This window comes from Martes martes (genome assembly GCF_963455335.1).
Source record: "Martes martes genome assembly, chromosome: 3".
NCBI classification, from domain to species: domain Eukaryota; kingdom Metazoa; phylum Chordata; class Mammalia; order Carnivora; family Mustelidae; genus Martes; species Martes martes.
In genome coordinates this window covers 141,175,645-141,199,713 of record NC_137890.1, presented here as the reverse complement: position 1 = coordinate 141,199,713, position 24,069 = coordinate 141,175,645, and the positions used below count along the sequence as shown (strand labels likewise).

Sequence of the window (24,069 nt, the reverse complement as noted above, 5' to 3'; positions counted from 1 at the left end):
CCAAGCACTAAAAAATCTGCAACAGTTGCAGGTAGTGGTGGGTTCAAATGGAAGGTGAAGGTATAACAGAGTTGGCAGGGGTGTATGTTATACTAAGATGAATAAGATGGGGTTCCTGCTTGCATTTGTGAGGCGACATAGATTTCCCAGTGTGCCATAATCATTGTCAAATCAGGGTTATGTACAAGGGGTAAGGGAGAACCAAGAATGGATTGAATCTGACCAAGGATTGAATCTGACCAAGGACCAAGGAAGACCAAGAAAGTCTTCCTGTAGCAGACATTTAAGGTGAATCTTGAAGATGAGTGAGACTTAGCCAGACAAAGGAAGCGGAGACATTCTGGACAAAATCAACAATAGCAGGAGCAAAGGCACAGTCAGGAAACAAAAGGTTGTACAGTGCAATGGCAGAGGTAGAGTGGAAGTGGATTACAAGGAGTTTGACTTTTCTAAATTGTAAAGTGTGAGGTACAGTGTGTCAAGAAAGGAGGCTGGAAAGGGAGCTGGAGTCCATGTTATTGAGGACCTGGAAAGCCATGCCAGGAAGTTTGGACATTATTATAAGCAAAGGGTGCCACGGAGGGCATAACCCAAATTGCATTTTAGATATAGCATTCTGCCTACTGTTTAGGGGGAAAAGTTCAGAAGGGCAGGATTTGACCACTCAGCATGGATGCAGAGAAAGCCATTAGAGTGCCACTGCATTAGTCCAGGAACAATGGCCAGGCCCAGGTTAAGAGAGAAAATTTCTAAAGCTGGTAAATAGCTATGGGGGTGACAGAGTGGGAAGAGGAAGTTAAAATAAGTTTCAAGAAAAGCGTGTCAATTTATTGGAGGGAAACAAAAGTTCCCATTTTGGACACAGACTTCAAGGTATCTATAGACTTTTAAGTTGATATAATCAGTATGTAGATGGATAAATGAGGTTCAAGAGAGAGCTGCTCAGAGATGGGAAAAAAGAGTGGGCATCTGGGTGGCTTAGTCAGTTAAGTGTCTGCCTTTGGCTCAGGTCATGATTCCAGGGTCCTGGGATCGAGCCCCGCATCAGACTCCCTGATCAGCAGGGAGCCTGCTTCTGCCACTCTCCTTGCTTGTACTCTCTTTCTCTTTCTCTCTCTGTCAAATAAATAAATAAGTACATAAATCTTAAAGCATATAAAGATAGGTAAAAATATAAGTGGGATTAGGAGCCAGTGAAGTACTGAGAGAAAAGGAAAGAGCAAGGACAGCAAGTGAGGAAACCAGGGTTTTATGATGGTGCAGACAATGACAAATACACAGCAGACTAAGATATGGCAAACAGAATAATATTTTAGAAGCTGAAACAATATTTTAGAACAAAGAGTACATGGTCAACAATGAGAAATGAAGCAGAGAGGTCTACTAGCCTAAGGATGGAAGAGCACTGACAGGATTAGGTAATTAATTGAGGTCACTGGTGACCTTGGGGAGAGGAGCGGATCTTGGTAGAGTAGAGAGGTCAGAAGTCCTGAGAAAATATAGATTATTCTTTCAAATGGTTGATTTCAAAGAAAAGGATAGAGATTAGGGACTACCCAGGAGCTAGAGGATGACTTCCGAGTCAAGAAAAGGTTTGATTTGAGTAAGAAAGACTTAACCATATTTACAGGCTGGAAGAAATACTCATATGATAAGAAAGAAAAATAATAATAAAAGGAGATAATCAGTAGAACCAAGTTCCTAAAGTGGTTAAATGGGTTAGAGGCCCGAAGACTGGGGGAAGGACTGGATATGAGCACTTAGAAGGCATCACATCTTGCATCAGGAAGAGAGTGGGTGGACTAGCAGAAGACATAAGGACATAGGGTGCGGCAGGAATTAGGGATCTATTTCACAACTCCATGACTTCATTTTATTGATAAAATAGAGGCAGGTTGCCTCCTGGGACTGGAAGGGGATGGTGTGTGGCATCAGGTTCCAGGTACTGAAAGGACTGGTGACCTTTTGAAACGGTCATTTAGAGGAATGGGGAGAACTGGTGAACAAAGGATAGGACTAAGGCCTCTCATGTGACCTTGAGAGTCCAGGTAAAGATGAATTTTCCTTAGCAGCACTTGGCCACCCGGCCAGGGTGCAGAGAAAGTAACTAAGACAGATCTGGGAATAAAGTTCCCCAGCCATGGTGTAAAAGAGCATGCTAAAAAATCAAGTGCACAGCTAACAGAGTGGTTTAGGATGGATGCTGGGGAAGGGCTGGATTTTCAGGGATCAAAGTGTGAGCTTTGTGGTAGCAGGAGAATGAGAGGTCCATTTCCCTGCTTTCCTCAATGCTCTGGGAAGAGTTCTCTACTTGCTACAGCATCCATTACTGATAGAAAACCAAAATAAAATAGAGAAGGGGTGAAAGAGAGTGAGAAAACTCATTATTTCAAAATTCCTTTAACACTTTTCTTAAAAGGCATGAATCACGTAAATCATCCCCCAAAATCCTTTTTAAATTCCAAGACTAAGAACAAAATTATGGTTAAATGTTTAATTAATGTTTGTTATAGCTAGCATGTTAGTTTTAGAAAGGTCAAATTTATGATACAATGAAGTAATATTTTTCACATTCTGTGTGTCTATGTTATAGTGCATTGGGGCTCAAAGTATAATAAATATCTTCTATTATTTTTGCAAGATTCTTGTATGCAAAGCTGTGTAGGGCCAAGATAACACCGAATTTCAAGTCAAATGAGCTGGCATGAACCTTAGGCAAGTCCCTTTATCTTTCAGGACTTCAGCTTTTAGACTTGTAAAATGAAGGATGGGGATAAATCTCCAAGTTTCCTTCCAGGTTAAAAAAATAAAAAGAGAGAGCATAATTTAGTATTTTAAATTACTATAGAATTGATAGGATTACTTCTTTTCCTTTATGATATACTTTTGTTTCTAGCTACAAATTATTAAGCCTCAGTCCCTGACCAGGAACACAAACTCCAATGATAATACCATCTATATGGGAAATAAAACATATTTTGCATCACAATTTAGTTTATGTTCCACCGTTCTCTGCTCATACTTACTCTTTGGAGGCTTCATCTCCAAAAGTTCAGAGACATTTGTTCACCATCTTGTGACCATGGGTCTCTGAGGAGACGCCATATTATATTGCTTCCAGAAACCAAGCCCCTGATTTCTGTGGGTGGGTACTCCACAGCAACCCCTATACATCTTGGATTTGTCACTGAAGATAATATGATAAAATGCTAATAGAATGCCTGAGACGCAGGAACACTTCATAGAGTATACCCGACACTGAACAGCAAGATACATCGGAAATAAAACACAGCATTATTCTTGTCCCCCATTTAGATATTTCACCTGCCACTAGATGAAAACTAAGCAGAACCCATGGTTCACCCTTGGGTTACAAAGGGTCTTACAGTCACTTTAAGTCACAAAATATAGTTAATTCAAAATCAAATTACCCAGTTCCAAGAGATTAATCAACTCTTTCCTCTTTATTCAGACAATGACCTCTCGTTTCATTCCTTATGTTTAGACCATCAGAGTCCATGGGTAGGAGGGAGAGGGAACAATATGTATAGGAGAGGCCAGCAGAGTTGTCATTAGCCTGGTGACTGACAATGTCCCCCAGTAAACCTGGCAGGTGGTTAATGCTGACTCTTGCCCTCCTATAAGTTTTGTTCTCTTGATTGCCAGCTGGGAAACATTCCTGGAAACATCCCCCTGATGTGGGTTATTTACATTTTCTTTTTCTAGCTGCTTCTCTTCCATCTATCATGTTCCCAATTAGGGCTCTTCTACCCCACTTTTGGGGGGTCCCCTCCCCATTAGCAGAAGTCCTATTGGGAAGAAAAATCTCAGGCAGGCTGCCTTTGAAAATGACCCTGTGCTACTACACAATGATTTCTTAAGCAGGGCACACACAAGATTGATAAATAGTATTTCATGAGGACCTTCCAGGTTCCATTTAGAATGTAAGAAGCCGGAAAGAATGTCACCTCCCACTTTAAGCACAAGGAAAAGCTATATCCGAACTTTTCTCAAATCCATCAGAGGACTGAGGTTGCAGGGCAAATAAGCCTGAGATTTAAAGAACAGCAGATGTTTCTAAGGAAAGAGGCAATACAGAAACTGACTTATTTGAGAGAGCCCCTAAAAAAGTCAAGGCCACTATATAAGTGGGTAAGAAGATTGCAGCTAATACTCTGTAATGAGTCAATAGTTAAATTTCTTATAATTTGCTGTTGTCATAAAGCAGGGAGTATAGAACCCATGGAAGTTACAGACACAGGGGAATTTACACCCCCTTACAGGCTTTTCTCCACAGAAAGCTCAAAAAAATAGATTAGGGTCAAGGGAGGTGAGCAGAGGAAGATTCTTAAGTTAATACAGGTCCAAGAAATAAGGAAAAAAGCCCTACATAAGTGGCCAACTCTTGGTTTTGGCTCAGGTAATGATCTCAAGTTCATGAGATAGAACGCCCCCCACCCTATCTGGGCTCTGTACTCAGTGGGGGGTCTGGTTGAGATTCTCTCCCTTTGCCTTTCGTTCCACCCTCTCTGTCTCTGTCTCTCTCTAAAAATAAATAAAATCTTAAAAAGAAGGAGAAGAAGAATGAAGCCCTACAGAACAAAAGTCACTGGGGGGTGGGGAGGGATGTACAGCAGGAAACCCACCGGGTACAAGTGTACACCTATTACAGCTGGGGGAAAAGACAAAAAACTAAGATACCTTCCTCTCTTGGGGCAATGGGGGAAGCTCTCTCCCACACAAGAACCACCAAGACACAGGGCAGAGTTTGTCTGCCATGGAGAGGAGGCCAAGATCACTGAGTAGGTTCTGCTCCCAAGACCAAGTGAAAAAAACCTGCCTGAGGCTACGGCTGAACCAGAATGCCTCTCCCTTATCAGACACAGCCCAGCAAGTGTCTAAGAAGAATCTACTGCTGGGCAAGGAAAACCAGTGGCAAGTCTCTCTGAGGCTCAGGCTCAGAGCCTACTCCACCCTAACCAAAATAACACTAATTGCCAAAAACTGAAAATAGCTGGTAAATGGACAAACAGTGATTAAACCACAGACTACTACTCAGCAATAAAAAGGAACTAACTATTGATACACATAACAAAATGGCTAGATCTCAAATGCATTATGCTAAGCGCAAAAAGCCAAACCCAGATTTCCACATACTATATGGTTACATTTATATGACATTCTAGAACAGCCAAGTACAGGGACAAAGATCAGTAGTTGCTAAAGGCTTAAGGTGGATGTGGGGTGGAGTACAAAGGGCAGGAAGAATTTCTGAAGGGTGATGAAGCAGTCTGTATGTTGCTTGTGGTGGTAGTTACACGTCATGCATTTGTTAAAACTCATGGAACTATACACTAACTAAAACAGGTGATTTTACTGCATATAATTTATATCTCAGACATTTAAATTAAAACAAAGAATTTCATTGAAACTAAGAACTTTTGTTTATCAAAAGACACCACTAAAAGAATGAAAAGTCAAAGAAAGAAAGGAAATAGAATTTGCACATGGAATATATAAAGAACACACAAATGAATAAGAAAAAAACAGACAACTGAAATAGAAAAATGGGCAAAAGTCTTAAGGGGACATTTCGCAGGAGCGGATACCCTAATGTTCAATATGCATATGAAAAGACGCTTGTCATCTGCTCTGAAGGTAGATGAGAACCTTGTTGAAAGACCACTACACATATAGGAGATTAGCTAAAGGTAAGGATTGGCAATATCAATGTTGGTGATGTTGTGGAGCAACTGAAACCAGCGGCAAATTTGTATAACCACTTTGGAAAACTATTTGGCAGTATTTACTAAAGCTAAATACCCCTGATCTGGCAATCCCACTCCCAAGTATAAATCCTATAGAAATAAGTGCATATGTCCACCATAAGACATGTTCAAGAGTGTTCACAGGCCCATTATCATAACAGCAAAAACCTGGAAATAACATGAATTTCTATTAACATGATAACCTATAAATAAATTGTGGTATATGTCTACAATGAAATACTATCCAGCAATAAAGAAAACCAAATAATTGCAACATGCAACAAGAATGAAACTCACAGATATGATGAGCGAAAGAAGTACAAAAGAGATATATGTACAATTTGAGTTATATGAAATTCATGAATAAGAAAAACTAATTTATAGTGATGGATTTAGAATAGTGGTTATGGGTGTGGGTAGTATATGCTAGGAAGAGACATGAGGGAACCTGAGCTGCAGGAAATGTTCTCTTTTCAGCTCAGTGGTTTTTACATGCGGCAGTATAAATTTATAAAATTTCATTCAATCACCCACTTCCCTTCTCTGTTCTTTACTGCATGTTTACCTCAATGCAATACAATAAAAAGAAAATATTCCCCCACAGCACAGCTAAAAGGCTAATGATACTGTGCACAAAATGAATATAAACAAGACTCTGGAGTATATAGAGACTTGTCCTTGTCCCTGACCCATGTGTGTTTCTTATCAGCTGCAGATGGAGAAGAAAAATGCATTAGCTCTATAGTCCATGGTAGGCAGTTCAGGTTTGATGCAGCTTCTGTTCCTTCTAGGTCCCAAGCTTATGCAATGCCCTATATAGTATCTTTTTGTTTAAAAAAAAATACAGAGTAGGCTTTTCTCCTCTAATGTTTTAAAAGAGCCATTTCTTTTTACATGTTGTTAATTGCTGTGGTATAACTATTAATTGCAGGTTATTTTTTTTTCTACCAATAGAATAAAAGTTCTTGTGCCATCATTCTCCTACCATGTCATTTATCAATAAATAAAGATTTGCAGGGGTGCCTGGGTAGCTCAGTGGGTTAAGCACCTGCTGTTGGCTCAGGTCAGGATCTCAGGCTCCTAGGATCAGGCTCCGAATCGGGCTCCCTGCTCAGTGGGGAGCCTGCTTCTCCCTCTGCTTGCCACTCTCCCTGCTTGTGCGCTCTCTCTCTGTCAACTAAATAAATAAAATCTTTTTAAAAATAATAAAAATATATAAGATTTGTGTACTTTACTGTAGATATGCTGTACCTCAACACAATTTGTTTAATAGTCCTGCCAAGGAAGGCTATATCCACCCCAGGCCTTCAGGGCTCATGTGCCAGTGAGCAGTCTGGGGAATGAAATTATTCCCAACACAGCAGCCATCTTTGTTTTCAATTCTGCCATGGACGCAGCTCCTCTGGCTTCCTCTGACCATGAAACACTAGTCCTCAAGCTCCAACTGCAGGGGTTCCCCACTAACCTCTCCAAGCCATCCCGGAGACCCCCCTCATTGGGTCTGAGGAAGAGGAATGCCCCATCCACTCCACCTTTCACTTTGTCCATCAAGTTCCCCCCAACATATCTCTTCACAAATCTTCTCTCCTCTTCATAATTTTAACTTTTTTGCTTAATGTGAATGAAAGGTCCAAGAGTGAGCTCGAATCAGACTCTACTCTATAGTTACTTTCTGCATTTTCATCCAGCACTTCTCACATAGCATTTGTAGTTCATGTTGGATATCACTCAATCCAAATTTGAACATTGACCTGTCACGGTAATTTCCACTTGAACCATAAGAAATTGTTGATTGTTGACTACTGTTGATCTAAAACAATTGCAATTTCATATGGTTCCAACTAACAATTTTATTCAAAATAAAATTTTTAGAGAAACTGGACTTCAGGTTGGGTTTGAGCAAACAGGACAGTGGGTTCTTAAATGAATGCCAGGGCAAATCCCTACACACCATCAGCAGAGCATCTCACCTTGGCTTTCAGATGAGCACACAGTTCCTGCTGCTTTCTTCTGTCCTTAGCCAATGTGTCCTCCATTGCGTGTGCTGCACAGGCCTCAGTGAGGGTCAGCACAGCCTTCTGGATAAAGTCTCTCCTGTTCTTATTCCAATTTGATATCAGGATCCTTCGCTGCTCCCTGGCAAAGTGATATTGATCACAATATTTCTCATGTTCCACCTGAAAAGAAAACAGATGGCAAACACTTATGAAACTGAGACTATGCTTTATGTCATTGCTACAAAAAAATGAATAAAGTGAATTATAACCAGTAATTTTGAAAAATCAGAGACAAACATCTTAATAGTGAATGCAGCAACCAGGACCAGGTACAATTCCCCAAGTTCTGAGCCTGTGGCTAACTGGTGACTAAGGACTAGTTGTTTAATGTTTATAAGTCCTTAGTTTCCTTGTATGGGATGGAGTCTGATTAGGCAGCCCTAAAACATCTTCCATGTCTACATGGCAGTGAATTTATTCACAGGAAGTATTACTTCCCTTGTATATAATTTCAAAAATATTCCATCTTTAATTTAGTTCGGGTATTTTAACAATTACTTCAAGTGCTTCACTTAGACACATGCTAATAAACATAAATTGCTATCATAATCCCCAAAACTCAGTTTGCCCTTGATTACTGATATATTCAGGTTTTAGGATGTCTGAACTTAAAGGAATTACAGCAGTGATATTAGTTCTTCCCATCCTACAGTCCTGATGGTCATGATATTCTCACATGGGTCCTGGTAGTTCCTGTTGGCAGTGAATCCCAGCCATGAGAGATCTCAGAGTCTTGAGGGAAAGTCTTGAGGGGAAGAACAGGAATGGAGATTGCCTGAGTCGTTTAAAAAGTCTTTGTAGGTGATTCTGAAATGTTCTTTATATGAAGTTGTGTCTTCTGAAATTGAGAGCCACTGACCCTCATAATTCTTTATCTTGCCAGTATGGACCACGTCTCTGAGTTTATACATTATTTAACCCCTAAGTGGTGTGAGAAAAGAATCTAGCAAGAAGGATAAGGTTGTTCTAAGATAATAATCCAGGTATGGTTAATTAGGTACATGATGAAACAGGCTATGGATTCAATCAAACCAAATATCAGCTGCTAAAATATGTTGTGGAAACTTCTGAGCTTTGTTCCCAAAAGTCAAAAGTATACTAAAAATCTGTCAAACACTAAGAAAGGAAGCATACACCATGCAGAAATGCATACTAATCAACCCATTGTAAGAAGTGAATATAAAAATCTTTATCATGTTAATAGGTAAACACAAAAAGTTAAAAATCATAACTGGTCACAGAAACAAATAGAACCAACAGGGAATAAAAAGAAAGATCTAATTTAATAAATTAAAACTTTTAAAAAGCTAGAGTGAATTATTATATAATTTTTTTATATAATAGGTATCTGCTATAAAATAAAGATCAAAATTAAAACAAATAATCATTTGGTGGGGGAATCGGGGATAGGAGAGGATGGTCATACTAGATGTGTGACCTTTGCTTCAGTTTCTTTATCTGTAAAATATAATAAAAATAGTACTCTTTCTGCATAGCAAAAGAAACAGCCATCAAAACAAAGAGGCAACCCACGGAATGGGAGAAGATATTTGCAAATGACAGTACAGATAAAAGGTTGATATCCAAGATCTATAAAGAACTCCTCAAACTCAACACACACAAAACAGATAATCATATTAAAAAATGGACAGAAGATATGAACAGACACTTCTCCAATGAAGACATACAAATGGCTACCAGACACATGAAAAAATGTTCATCATCACTAGCCATCAGGGAGATTCAAATCAAAACCACATTGAGATACCACCTTACACCAGTTAGAATGGCCAAAATTAGCAAGACAGGAAACAACGTGTGTTGGAGAGGATGTGGAGAAAGGGGAACCCTCTTACACTGTTGGTGGGAATGCAAGCTGGTGCAGCCACTTTGGAGAACAGTGTGGAGATTCCTCAGGAAATTAAAAATAGATCTTCCCTATGACCCTGCAATTGCACTGCTGGGTATTTACCCCAAAGATACAGATGTAGTGAAAAGAAGGGCCATCTGTACCCCAATGTTTATAGCAGCAATGGCCACGGTCGCCAAACTGTGGAAAGAACCAAGATGCCCTTCAACGGATGAATGGATAAGGAAGATGTGGTCCATATACACTATGGAGTATTATGCCTCCATCAGAAAGGACGAATACTCAACTTTTGTAGCAACATGGACAGGACTGGAAGAGATTATGCTGAGTGAAATAAGTCAAACAGAGAAAGTCAAGTATCATATGGTTTCACTTATTGGTGGAGCATAACAAATAATATAGAGGATAAGGGTATATGGAGAGGAGAAGGGAGTTGAGGGAAAGTGGAAGGGGAGGTGAACCATGAGAGACTATGGACTCTGAAAAACAACCTGAGGGTTTTGAAGGGGCGGGGTGGGAGGGTGGGGGAACCAGGTGGTAGGTATTAGGGAGGGCACAGATTGCATGGAGCACTGGGTGTGGTGAAAAAACAATGAATACTGTTACGCTGAAAATAAATAAAAAATTTAATTTAAAAAAAAAAAAAGTATGGTTTTGAATCTAGACTGCCAGAGTTTATCTGGTTTTTGTAGTTGTGTCACCTTGTGCAAGTTTCCTAACCTATCTGTAGTTCAGATATGTCATCTATAAAACCATAAGAATGATGCTGGCAACTACCTCATGTAAATAAATTAATACATGTATAGAAAAAAAAATAGTACTCTTTCATCCACTTCTGTGTGTTATAGAAGTTTACTCATGACTGAAATAAGGTAAATTCTATACAAATGTCAGTACTACTGTTACCTGCTTATTTAAAATAATTACAAAATGCAGAGTATGTGATAATATTTTATAGCATGGCCCATTTAAAAGTTTACATGTGTTTGTTTACATATATGTTTTAAGATGAGTCATTGTAAAGTTAATTGGTAACATGGTAACTTCTATTTTCTTGTCTTTGTGGTCTTATGAACTAAAGACCCTTCTCAGGGAAATTTCAGTCATGACTCTGAGTTCTAATTTGGGGCATTTGTATTTCAGACCCATCTAGGGTGATCAAGTGGAGATGTTGTTGTGGGGATGATATAAGTTAGCACCAGCCCCCAGGGCAAGTGCTGCCTTCCCCATGACTAGAAGGGCTGGGATGTGGCAAGCTCTGCAGATAGATGGGTAGCAGGCACCCCACTTTCAGTCAAGAGCCAGAGATTGTAGAACCTCTGAGGGCGGGCAGGTGAATGCACAGACACCTAGAGGTCAATTACGGGCAGAGCAACGCAGGAAGTCACAGTAAAGATCTCTCGGGCAGGTAAGCACAGAAGAATGAATGTTGCCTGAAGGGTTCTCTACCTTCTTATGGACCATATGACTTGAAAAATGGGAGACTTTCAACCTATAACTCTATTATTTGCTACAGTGTAGGAAAAAAAATTTTTTAGAGCACCATTCTAAAAATATAAATTTTGCCTAGTAATTATTGACCACTAAAGCAATTTAACTTGCTGTTATATAGGGTCCTGTACTCACCAAATCATGCCTAGATCTGTGAGGAAGATATCTTTGTAACATGTTCAGATACAAAGTTCTTCTGTTACAGAGCTCTCCAGGATACTGATCCAAAACAGCCTGGTAAATCCAGTGGTCTTCTTCACTTAACCGGAAGTTTCTAGAAGCAACAAAAGTGTCACAACACATTGTTAAGCAATCACCGAGTTTGAGGGAACTCAAACTGCTCAAGCTATTAACAAATGGTACTGATTATATAAAATGAAGTCTGAGGTTGGTTTTTTAAAATACATTATAGCCAAACTATATGTCTGCTATAGAAAAGGTTCTAAATCCTAATACGATGGGTTCTTCAATCCTTTATTGGTCTTGCCACAAGTTCCAGGCATAATTTCAAGAAGTTTTCAAAGTGACATAATATTTTTAAAATATTTATTCTATCTTCCTTATAAGAATATTTAAAAAATTACAATCAATGAGTGAAATAAATGAACATTGGGAAATAAAACATACAGACTAAAATGGAATTTTTATTCCTGGAGGAAAACACAAATGTAGACAGTTAAATGAACAATTTTACAAAGGAAATTAAGGCCTGAGGAAAGCACTTATTTAAGGTTTCACTTTAAAACAAGTCTAAAATTATCATTAATTTACTCTCTCAACTTCTCGTGTGGTGGGATTAAGACTAGATAATGTTAGTGAGAAGATTACCAATGGCATTAGATTTCAGATCACTGAAGAAATCATTTGTAAATAGGACCTCTTCAAGGCCCTACCTAGTAACATGTCCACCCTGGTCCAAAATGCCTTTTTCATCTCAGGGCACTCCTAGGCACTGGCCTGGTTTGTGTTTTACATAAGGTATTAGCAAAGCCCTATGCAGAGTGGAAAGGGTGCGATATCAGCTTGAACTCTAAACTGAATTAATGCCTCTTTATTATTCTGGGTTTATTTGCATATTGTTATTCCTGTTTAATAAATTGGAATAATGAAATATAGATGCAATCAGAGTGAATATTATTAACAACAAGTATTTCTTTGATCCAAGATGGAGACTTGCTATTGTTTATTTCTACTATATCAATGATCTTCTACTTTAAAGTTAATAGTGCAATTCAAAGAATTCACAATATATCTTCTATGCCCTTGAAAAATACTTGACAATTTAAAATGAATAAAAGCCTCTTTAAGTCAGTGATACTAATGGGAATTCCACTGTCCTCATATCATACAAAGTTACCTGGTTTTTGTAAAGTGTTTCACTATTCTGCTAAGTAGCAAGAAAAAAAATTCTCTTTCAAAAAAGATAATCTTCACTAACAGCTCCATAATGGGAAGAAAAAGAGGCATGGAGGTATTTTACCAGAAGAAGCATACTCTACACTTCTTCTGTATGACATAATCTATTGCAGAGAAATAATTTGAGATGAGTTCATTCATTGAACACACTGAGTGTATTGCTTCTGTCTGAATCAGGTATGAATGTATAGACATTCAAACAAAGCATTTCATATAGGGGTATTAAGCCTGTGGAAACACTTGCCTAAGCGTACTTGGCATTTAGAACACCCTCAAGACTTCATGGGTAATACCTAAGGTCCTCTCTCCAACTCATTCTGTTCACAATAACAAAAACACATTTTATTTTTTTTAAAGATTTTTATTTATTTATTTGACAGAGAGAGATCACAAGTAGACAGAGAGGCAGGCAGAGAGAGGGAGGGAAGCAGGCTCCCCGCTGAGCAGAGAGCCCGATGCGGGACTCAATCCCAGGACCCTGAGATCATGACCCGAGCTGAAGGCAGCGGCTTAACCCACTGAGCCACCCAGGTGCCCAAAATCACATTTTAATAGCAAAGTCAGCCACATAAATTCTCTATTACTACGCCACAAGTAACAACAACAACAAAAAATAGACCTGCGGTCCATGTCTTCATTTATGCTTTTAAACTATTTCTCTAATCACAGGGACTTGAATATGGTTTTACTTTCCACCTTTATTTAATTACAAATGTGGATGTATGTGGCGGGGTATGCTGAGGAGGGGAAAATAACATATTTGAGGTCAATAAATTGTCCATTTGTTTTGAGGTGTCATCCAATATTCGGTGGATGCTGTTGGTGCCATGCTAGGTCTCCCTTATTAGCTAGAAGTCCCATCACCAAGATGCTGATAATTCACAGTTGCACCTGTTTCTCTGCAGAATTGCCCCAGACCAAAAGGGAAATGCCTCACCCAGGAGGCTTCTCCCCCACCCATTTTTGAGGGCAGCTGCCACCAACGTTTGGCTGATATGGGGGAACAGAAGGTCAACCCACTTGCCTCACGATGGAACCAACTCTGTGATACCATTCATTCTCTAGAATTTCACTGTGGAAGCAAACTGCAGGCTGTTTCCACTGAGCTCACCTCCATGCAGAACCATTTTCCCCTCCTCTTTCTTTCTTTCCTTACCATCCTTCTCCTGAGAGCATTGCCCAACAAATCACTTGTTCTTACAATTCCTGTCTCAGCTTTGCTTCTATAGAACCTGACCTAAGATAGTATCTAAGCCATCTTACCCATAATTTTCAAAAAATAGTTTTAATCCTTTGGTAAATGGAGAAGTACTTCTAAGCTAATTGCTTTGATGATCTCTCATATTGAATGGTGGTGCAAGATTTCGGCTATACTCAAAGAGAAAGTGCAAATGGCAAACATTTACAAAAATGCTTTTCAAATAAAAGCACACATTAAGCAGTGTGCATTGCTATAAATAAATATAGCAGCAGGAGAATCTGTGGCACTGAGTGCATTTTTACGTATTGTGTGAATGTATTAATTACGTGCCATTATAGTGACAACATTAAAACCACTTAAGCATATGAAATGATAATATAACATCGAAACTATTTCAAACCAAGTATGCCACAAAGGATCACATCCATTTTGCTCTTCTTATTGATTTTAGAAATCTCACATTTCAACAACTTTTTCCAATTACCACAATTATGCAAACTGTAAGTCATTTTTCTCGTATACATAGAATAAAAACAAAAAACATACTTTAAAATGATACATAAATACTCACATTATTATTTTAGAGTATTTATAGCAGTTTTTAGAGCCAAAGGCTTAAATTTTGAGGCAAATATTCATACTGGCAATAGTAATAGTACAGTCATACATCGCCATTAGGATGCTGTTTGTGAAGGAGAAAGCCCCCACCATTATATATATACCGAGTCTTCTGGATAGTAAAAATCTAAAAGGAATATTCAAATACAATGGCCTCTTCAGAATAACAAAGTAGCTGTTTTTTATTTAGCCTCTAAAATAAAATCAAATTTAATAAATCTGAATTTCTAAATTCCAATCTGGACATTTATCTTTCCTAATCAAACATCTTTTCATTGTACAGAAAAACCTATGTAAAATAGCTAAGCTATATAAAATAACTAAGGTTAGCTTTTGTTTTGTTTTGTTTTGTTTTATTTATTTATTTGACAGAGAGAGAGAGCACAAGCAGGCAGAGCAGCAGGCAGAGGGAGCAGGAGAAGCAGGCTCCCCACTGAGAAAAGAGCTTGACCCAGGGCTCGATCCCAGGACACTGGGATCCTGACCTGAGCCAAAGGCAGTTGCTTAACCAACTGAGCCACCCAGGTGCTGCTAAGGTTAGATTTTACCTTCAAAGTTCCTGTTTAATTTAATTGCTTTGCTGGTGATTCCAATGACAGAAGTAGCTAAGTTATACAGCTATTAAAAGCTCTTCTGATCATTTACCTACTTTCTGAATTTGAAAAGTGACTCCATAATTTTAAAAAATTTAAAGAAGGCTTTAAAATTATCCTAAACTTTTGCAATTTTTAAATTATCTTTAGAGAAAAATATCTTTGGCAGGTCTGTGCAATTCCTATTCTTTTTGTCCATCCAAATTTTCTAATTTAAAATGTTTCATAGTTTTCATCTTTATAATAGCATACCAAGATTTTACAGTTTCTAGGCTTACTGGGCACTTCTAACACTTCAGGAAATTCCAGACTGCAGAAGTGTAAAATATCTACAATTCAGTCTCCACCTACCGTCCCCACCCCATAATGAAGTCCCATGATATAATTTTATCATGATATCCCAGGATGTGAGACAAAATGGGTAATTCAGAAAAGAATGACAGCTATAAGAGTCTAACTACACCAAGGCTGACTGTCTCCCTAATTCTACCTGTTTGAATCATTCCAAAAATTCTAAACTGACTCACGATTAACTTAGCCACCAATTTTCTTCTTAGTCATGCTTAAGTCACTTTCTTAAGGTTTCAGCTCCATGACATCAACACACATTTGTGGTGGGGGGAGAAGCAGAGAGGCAACCAATGGTGGCAAACAAGGTGACAAGTACTTTAACAGCAGAGATAAGTTTATGAAATTAACCACTGTGTTCATGAATGGCTGAAAGTTGTTTTATAACTTTCTCAGAGTGAAGGGAGATTTCCAGCAAAATGGTTGTACCTCCTGAAGCTGCCTGATACATCTAACAGCTAGCTCAAGATTGGCAACTGGCCACAGTGAATCCGGCCTGGAGAAAAACTCTTAACTCTTCTAGTGTAACAGTGGCAGGAGACATCTAGGGCTTCTCTCCACTAAGAAGTAGGATTGCAAGGAAACACTGGTGGATTAATGTGAGTAAAAGATAGCTCTGATGTAATTGGCTTTTTGGGCTGTACTGGGTCTGACCCTCTAGAAGATATAACGTGACTCTACTTTTTAATGTTGTCTTTCCAAATCAGACCCAAACACTGAATCTAATTAGCCTGGTTCCTGAAACTGTCACTCCACCCAACTACCACACCACCCCACTCCCATTATCCAAATATAAATCTCTCTTTGGTTTCCAGCCGGGTTTACAGGGGGCTCCTGAGCCTTAGAGTTACCTCTGACCAACAGAATCTTCTCCTTGGATTTTGTTTGAGTAAGTAGATTATCTTTCCGGAGACCCATTCTTACTTAGCAGTTCTCACTTCCAGGGTCCTCAGGCTCTGCCCAGTCTGCCTACTTAGGTGGAAGCTGATGGCTAGAATAAGGTAGGCGCTCACAAGTATAGCCATCACTTCTCAGCCTTTTGGCTAAGATCAGTTGTAGATGTATGGCCAAAATCCACTGAATTAAAGAATCAACAACAAAATTGCCTATAGGGTAAAGCCAGAACTTACATCAGCATCCAAAGCCACAGTCTCCTGAGAGCCACAGGAAAGTGAAAATATAGCAGGGCTCTAAAATTGATGACTCCAGAATTTCTTCCAGAAGGGTTTAGGGGCATGAATCTGGCCAGAAGAGGAGGTTAAGTGATTTATTTGGATGCTGCAATTGCCATTGATATGGCAAGCCCACTGTTTTTTCTTAGATTTTTTTTGAGGAGGAGTAGTTGTCATAGAAAGCTCGATTTTTTACTTAGAATGTATATTTTTTAGAAGTGGAGTAGCTGGGATGATGACAAGGCTCCTAAACCATCCTTTGTCCCTACATCCTTCTACACAGTTTTAAGTGGCAATATAATTCCTAGTGGAAGTTTTGAGATCATATGATCAAGATAAAACAGCCTGTTAAAAGTAACACATAATGGCTCAACCACTCTACATGCTATGTTTTAAATAATTATATTCATCATAAGTGTAAGGAAAAGGTAAAAAGTAGCAAACATTGCCCCTACTCCTGCTTCTGCTCATCAGAATCCTAATTTTATTCAAGATCTACCTTTCTCCATAGGGCCTCCACTCCAGGGAAGGTGAGCACCATCCCCAGCCCTGGGAGAGAATCTTGATTGATTTTAAGCCCCTTACAGACAACCATTCACAAGCTTCCTGTTCTTCTGGCCAATGTTTGGTCTCAGTATGGACAAAACACCCAATTCTGGCCAATGAAATGTGAGAACTAGTCTTCTAAGGCAAAGGTGTCCTAGCTTATGAGAAAGAAAAGATCTTTTTCTGCCTCTGAGTGTTATGGTGGGAATTGCGGCAGGAAGTCCTCTACCTTGCCGGAAAGCAGGGCAAGAGAATGCAGAAAACCAGATTTCACTGTGCTTGGACTTCTCTACTTCTGCATTTTATGGGAAATAAGACATCGCTGTTGTTTAAGTGACGATGACTTGGGTTGGGATTCTTGTACTTACAAAGTATACCCTATTGTAAGGGTAAGTATACCCTTACAAAGATACCCTATTTGATAGCTAATTGAAGGAAAGAAAAATGACTTTTTAAATGTGTCCAGAGACCACCATCTACACTAACATTCCTCCGATGATTGGTAACTGACAAGTATTCAATATCAAGGACCATTTTAAAGGCAAAGACCCAGAACTAAACAAAACCAGCTCAAACTCAAGTGTATACAATCAGTAAAAGATCACCTACAAACACACAATATGCTCTATTCTTTTTAATCCTACTGAGCCAGAACTTGCCTCCATGTACCAGTTATTTTTCATTTTGGGGAAACAAGAACATTTTTAACTGCAATAAAGGTGAAGTGAATAAAGTTACTTATATAGACATTATGACTCAGTTTTCCAGATTCAAAAACAAGAATAATAAAACTGGCCTATTACTTTGGGATGGCATGAGGAAACATTTAATTAACCATTGAGGGCTTTTGACATTTTATTTATTTATTTATTTATTTATTTATTTATTTAGCTCCACACCCAAAGTGGGGCTCAAACTCACAACCTTAAGTTCAAGAGTCACGTGCTCTAATGACTGAGCAGGGCAGGTGCCTCAGGCTTTTGAAATTTTAAATGCCACATAAAAATGTTGTAATATCACCTCAAACCAACTATCAGTAGTCATTAAGAAATTATAAGAGTAGATTAGAGGACTGATGATTCTCTTTCCCAGAGAAGTTTATTATTTTTTAGACATTATCAATATTCAACTTTATGTTCTTATATAAGCACTAAGATGGCAGATAAACATAAGCCTGAGCATGGTGATTATAATTTCTTATGTTACCGGTTTTCCATAGTCTCAGTTCTAATGATATAGTTTCCTCAAAGGATTGGACCTCGAGGTACAAGGAGTAGGAAAATCTTGTTATGAACAATTGATTTGATATATAAAATAGGCATTATAATTCCTCTCATCAAAATTTGGCAATCTTGTCCATAGTAATTTTAATCTTGTCTTTGTTTATAGCTATACATATTTTATTATGTTAATAATAAACTCTATCTGTATTATCCAGGTTAAAAAATAACATATGTCAATTGTCCTGGACACAAATCTCTCAAGCTGCTGTGTTTCCATTTTCTCCAATCTGATTTACTCAAGATTAATTTGATTTCATATCCACCAAAGAACAGAAACCTCTCATAAATGACTCTCACTCCTTCATCCTATAAAAAGCAGATTTTTCAGTCTCCAAAAGTATTAAAAAATGTAGCCTCAGACACCACTACACTGTGTAGTTTCTAGCTGAAACAATTATATCAAGAAGGTGGGTGTGGGCTTCAGTGATACTAACAATAAGGACAGTTGAACCTAGAAACTTACAGCTACTATTTCTAGATTTATCCTCACAGATACATTTAAACAAACATAACATCCAAGTAAATATACAAGCTGAATTATTAATCAAGCAAGGCAAACTCTAAGACTACCTTTTCGGGTATCCTATAGAAAATGCATCCATTTTTTTCCCTTGATAAAATGCATTACACTATAGCCAAAGAACTTAAAATATACTTTATTCCCCCAACAAACCTGAAGTAGGTTAAACAGTTGTCAAATATGGCTTTTAGTTCAAGAGTCATAAAGTAATTAAGTATTTTCAATGATGTATTTATTTTAAGAGAAAGTTATTAAATATATATGACAAAAAATAAATCATAGTCTACAATTATGACCTCCCTCTAAAAAATATAAATTGCAAAATCAGGTTGGACAAACCATGTTGGAATACGTCAAGAGAAAATGAGAGTTGCAGTTACTTGGGTGTTGCTCGAGTAGGTCATGTAACCAATGTAACTAAGTGAACACGCCAATGTTCAAATAACCATGTTTCTAATTCTGAGCACTTTTCCACTTACTGACTACCCTTGACATACAACCAGCCCAGACCAGAAATGTAGAACCTGAGACTGGACATCCCTAGGCATGGAAATTTTCCAAAATTTCTGAGACTACATTCTCTAAAAAGAATCCCATCTGGTAATTAAGGCCCCGTTGCTTTAACTTGTTGTAACGTCATCAAGTAAGCAAGTAACAGTTATTCCGTACCTTTTCTTCTCTTTCTTCTATCTTGTATTCATCAAGCAATATCCTCATATGTAAATATTTGTTTATTAAAAATACTTTAGGGGCACCTGGGTGGTTCAGTGGGTTAAGCCTCTGCCTTCAGCCCAGGTCATGATCTCAGGGTCCTGAGATCGAGCCCCACATCAGGCTCTTTGCTCAGCAGAGAGCCTGCTTCCCCCTCTCTTTCTGCCTGCTGCTCTGCCTACTTGTGATCTCTCTCTCTCTGTCAAATAAATAAATAAAATCTTTAAAATATATATATATTTAAAGAAAATTACATGAAGTCACTCATTGTTTCCTGAGTGCTGAGTTTCTGATGCTGTCTTTTATCTTTTTCATCTTTTTGCCAATTCTGTTGGCAAAACTTTCACAAAAAGACAGTGACAGAGCTATGCTATGTAAATAAGTACTGAAAAAGAGAGAGAAAGAGAATATGAACAAGACACTGGTGATATTCACACAGGATTATAAAATCCAATGAAATCCAAAAGATGAACCAAACAATGGAAAGTCTGTTGGTCAATGTATAAAGTGTTTCTACTTTTCTGGAGAGCAATATAGCCATACTCTCAAAAGTATTATAATTTTTCAATCCCTTTGACTCAGCAATTCCATCTCTAGAAATTCGTGTTAAGGGAATAATCATGGGATTCCTCAAAATATAGCAACAGAGTTATTTGTCCCAAGGTTTTTAACCAAATACCAAAATGTATACTAAGTAATTGTCTAAAGCCAGAAGATGGGTTGAATTTATCTGGTACAACAACATATTGTAATGTCATGTGCATAATAAAAAATATGTTGTAAAGGAATATTTAATACAGTGATATAAGACATAGGTTAGTAAACACTGATTGGAAAAATGAATAATATTAGATTTGATTCACAAACAGGAAAAATAGTGAGTAGGTTTAGAGTATGTTTTCATTTTTATAAACATACATTTTTAATGTATATGTATAAATATACATTTTTATAAACATTTCATTTTTTAAAAAGATTTTATTTATTTATTTATTTATTTGACAGAGAGAGAGAGATCACAAGTAGGCGGAGAGGCAGGCAGAGAGAGAGGGGGAAGCAAACTCCCTGCTGAGCAGAGAGCCCGATGTGGGTCTTGATCCCAGGACCCTGAGACCATGAGCTGAGCTGAAGGCAGAGGCTTAACCCATTGATCCACCCAGGCGCCTTAAACATTTCATTTTTATAAACATACATATAATTTAAATATATAAATTGTTACCGGAGACTGTCTCTAGGTGTTGGGAACTAAAGACTAACTTTTACTTCCTTCTCTTTGCTTGCCTTGGTTTTTTAAACATTTTCTGTAATGAATGTAATTGTTTCTGTATTAAAAGAAAAAATACATATATAAGGAAATATATATAATGCTACTAGTTATCTTGAAACTTACTAGTTAGTAATTTACTCAACTTGTTACTTGAAAGTTACTAGTTAGTCACTAGTTACTAACTAGTGACTAACTAGTTACTTACTAGTAACTAACTAGTTACTAGTGACTTACTAGTAACTAACTAGTAACTTTCAAGTAATAAGTTACTAGTTACTAGTTAGTAACTTTCAAGTAACAAGCTGAGTAAATCGAAATAATTTAGTTGAAAAAATATGAAACTATAGGCCTTGGCAATGTACACATAGAGGGACAAAACTGTTATAATCATTGTAGATTTTAAATAGTATTCAGATTCTGATCTCATAAAATAACAGGTTAATAATTATGAATCAATATTTAAAATTTAATATGCCTATCAGACAATAAAGTAGAAATTACTTGTTATCTCTCTATAGCTTTGCTGTATATTGGCTTCAGATCTGACATAGCTAAATGGAGCATCAGACAATTATGTCTCATCTATATGATTAATTCATCCAAATGTTAGGAAACTAAAGCCACAATCTCATCTGAGTCTAAAACAAGCAATTAAAATTGTCTTCGTGTTACTAATGAAATACAGCTTAAATAAAATCTAAATAGCTTCACACATGTTGAATAAAGCAATAGCTTCAATTGCTGTCAGATTTAAAGAAAAAAAAATACATTAGAGTAAAAGACAACATCCTTTAAAGCTGTGTTGTCCAAGTAGCCAGTAGTCCAGTGTCCAGTAGCCACGAGCCACTATGTCGTTATTCAGAACTTAACATGTGGTTAGCACACCAATTAAGGTGTGCTGTAAGTGTAATATCCAGACCAGATTTCAAAGACTTCATATGAAAAATGGAATGTAATGTATCTAATTAATAATTTTGAAATACTGATTGTATGTCAAAATGCTAATATTTTGAACTATTGAGTTAAATGAAATATACTGTTAAATTCCATCCTTTAAAAAAATATTTTAACATAGCTACTTAGAAACTTCAAATTCTATATGCTGTTCACATCTGTGGCTTGCATCGTACTTCTGTTCAACAGCACTGCAATCTACCAACACAACTGATACATGTAAATGCTTGAATTGGAGTGGTGTGAGGGAAAGCTTTCAATTCAGTTGAGCAGAAGAAACTCATTCCTGTTCAGCTATCTGCTAACTCAGAAACTTTGGAGAGATTGTTCACTTTCCACTTAGCTGCCGTTTCTTCATTTGTAAAGTCGTTTTTTAAATGGGCTGTATTGACAGTTAAAATGGCATGTACCTGTCATGTCATTTAACAGGTACTCATTAAATATCAATAGTATCCCCTACACTCTTTAACTTAGATTTTTAAAAGTCTGTGTTTTGCTTTACAAATAGAAAAAAGTAGATATGCCAAACTTCTTTATAATTTTACTTCCTGGGGATAACTATTGTTATTGCTGGTTTGGATAAACATCTAGTTTTTTCTGTAGCTTTGTAGATGTAGATGTAACACTTTCAGAGGGAAAAGGGAAAAAAAAGAAAGAGAGACTCCACTATTTTGTGGCCTGATTTCTAATTGCACAGCAACTTATTGAAATTATTTGTATCATTAAAAATTATTTAATATAATTATTAATGACAGTGTGGTATTCCATTACATGGGTATATCATAATTGATGAAGGTAATCCTCTAATTGTTGACTATTTTGTCATTTTGAAGATTTTGCCATCACTAAAGAAAGGAAAAAAACAATGTTCACTATTGTTGAAGCCAACTATTTATTTTACTTCCATGATTATTTCCTTTAAGATTATTTCTAAACAATGATCGCTCACATTTATAAAGATTCTTGATGACACAGTTTCCTTTAAAAGGAAAGGGTCAAAATTACCTTCTTCATAGCCACAAGCAGCCTGATTATAATGTATCCCCCAGAAAAACAAAAGAACAAAAACAAAAACTCTCTCCTTCTTACTTGATGAACTCTAAAATCTCCTTAACAAGGTTGGGATGGGGAAGGGAGGGAGGATGTTTATTTTACAATTAGAGACTTCAACTAAGTGCACAGCTGAGTTAACATTTCATTGTGACTGAGTTTCAATTAAAGTGTAATTAATTAATCAATCAGTACATATAAAAGATATATTATTAATTTTCCCCCAGCTTTAATGCAAGGTGGGATGGAATAAAGGAAGGCAGAGAGGCGGGGAGAGAAGGGACTCTTAGAAGACCAAAAAGTGTCTGCCTACAAGGAACACCTGGCCATCCCCATAGAGATGTAAGAAAAACATGGGTCAGGAAAGAGTCAGACATCACCAAGGACTGCCTCTCCAAGTAAGACAAGTAGAAGCTGGGTTTAGAGACTCCAAACGGGGCCATGTACCAGAGATAGGAGGCTGCACTGAGCAGTGGGGGCCCTGAGCTCTCGGCTCCTCTGGCCTGGAGATTGGGAAGCTGGTATTTTTATTCCCGGCCTCCAAACATATACAGAAAGTGTTCAGGGAACAAAAGCTCCCGAGAGCAAACTCAAGCAGATTACTTAGCCTGGTCCCTGGCAAGGTTGGTGCAATTCTGACTCAGGCAAAGACATATGAGAATCACAGCAATGGGTCCCTCCCCCAGAAGATCTCAAGAACGCCCAGCCAAGACCAAGTTCACCAATCAATGAGAATTGCAGAACTCCAGAGCTAGGGGAATGCAACACATAGAATTCATGGCTCTTTTCCCATGATTCTTTAGTCTTTCAAGGTTAATTTTTTTAAAGATTTTATTTATTTATTTGACAGAGAGAGAGATCACAAGTAGGCAGAGAGGCAGGCAGAGAGAGAGGGGGAAGCAGGTTCCCCACTGAACAGAGAGCCCAATACAGGGCTCAATGCCAGGACCCTGAGATCATGACCTGAGCTGAAGGCAGAGGCTTAACTCACTGAGCCACCCAGGCACCCCTCAAAGTTAAATTATTTTTAATTTTATTTTTTTCTTATTCTATTTTTTAAAATTTTTCCTCTTTCCTATTTTAATGTTTTTTAACCATTTTATCTTATCAATACCTTTTTAAAAATCTTTTTTTAATTTTTATTGTTATAATCATATTTTATCCCTTCATTGTATTTAATCTTATTTCTTGTATACATATAGGT

General features: G+C 37.6%; 1 protein-coding gene across 1 annotated transcript in view; it reads right to left on the bottom strand.

The window, feature by feature from the left end:
• Positions 1 to 24,069, bottom strand: part of CCDC148 (coiled-coil domain containing 148) — a gene marked incomplete at its 3' end in the record, with an annotated part of 178,290 nt that overhangs the window by 118,607 nt on the left and 35,614 nt on the right. Inside the window, exons 9-10 of the mRNA XM_080797922.1 lie at positions 11,322 to 11,460; positions 7,739 to 7,945 (exon numbers count right to left, since the gene is read on the bottom strand). Of these exons, the coding sequence (XP_080654048.1) occupies positions 7,739 to 7,945; positions 11,322 to 11,460 (346 nt within the window). The remainder of the gene's footprint in view (positions 1 to 7,738; positions 7,946 to 11,321; positions 11,461 to 24,069) is intronic.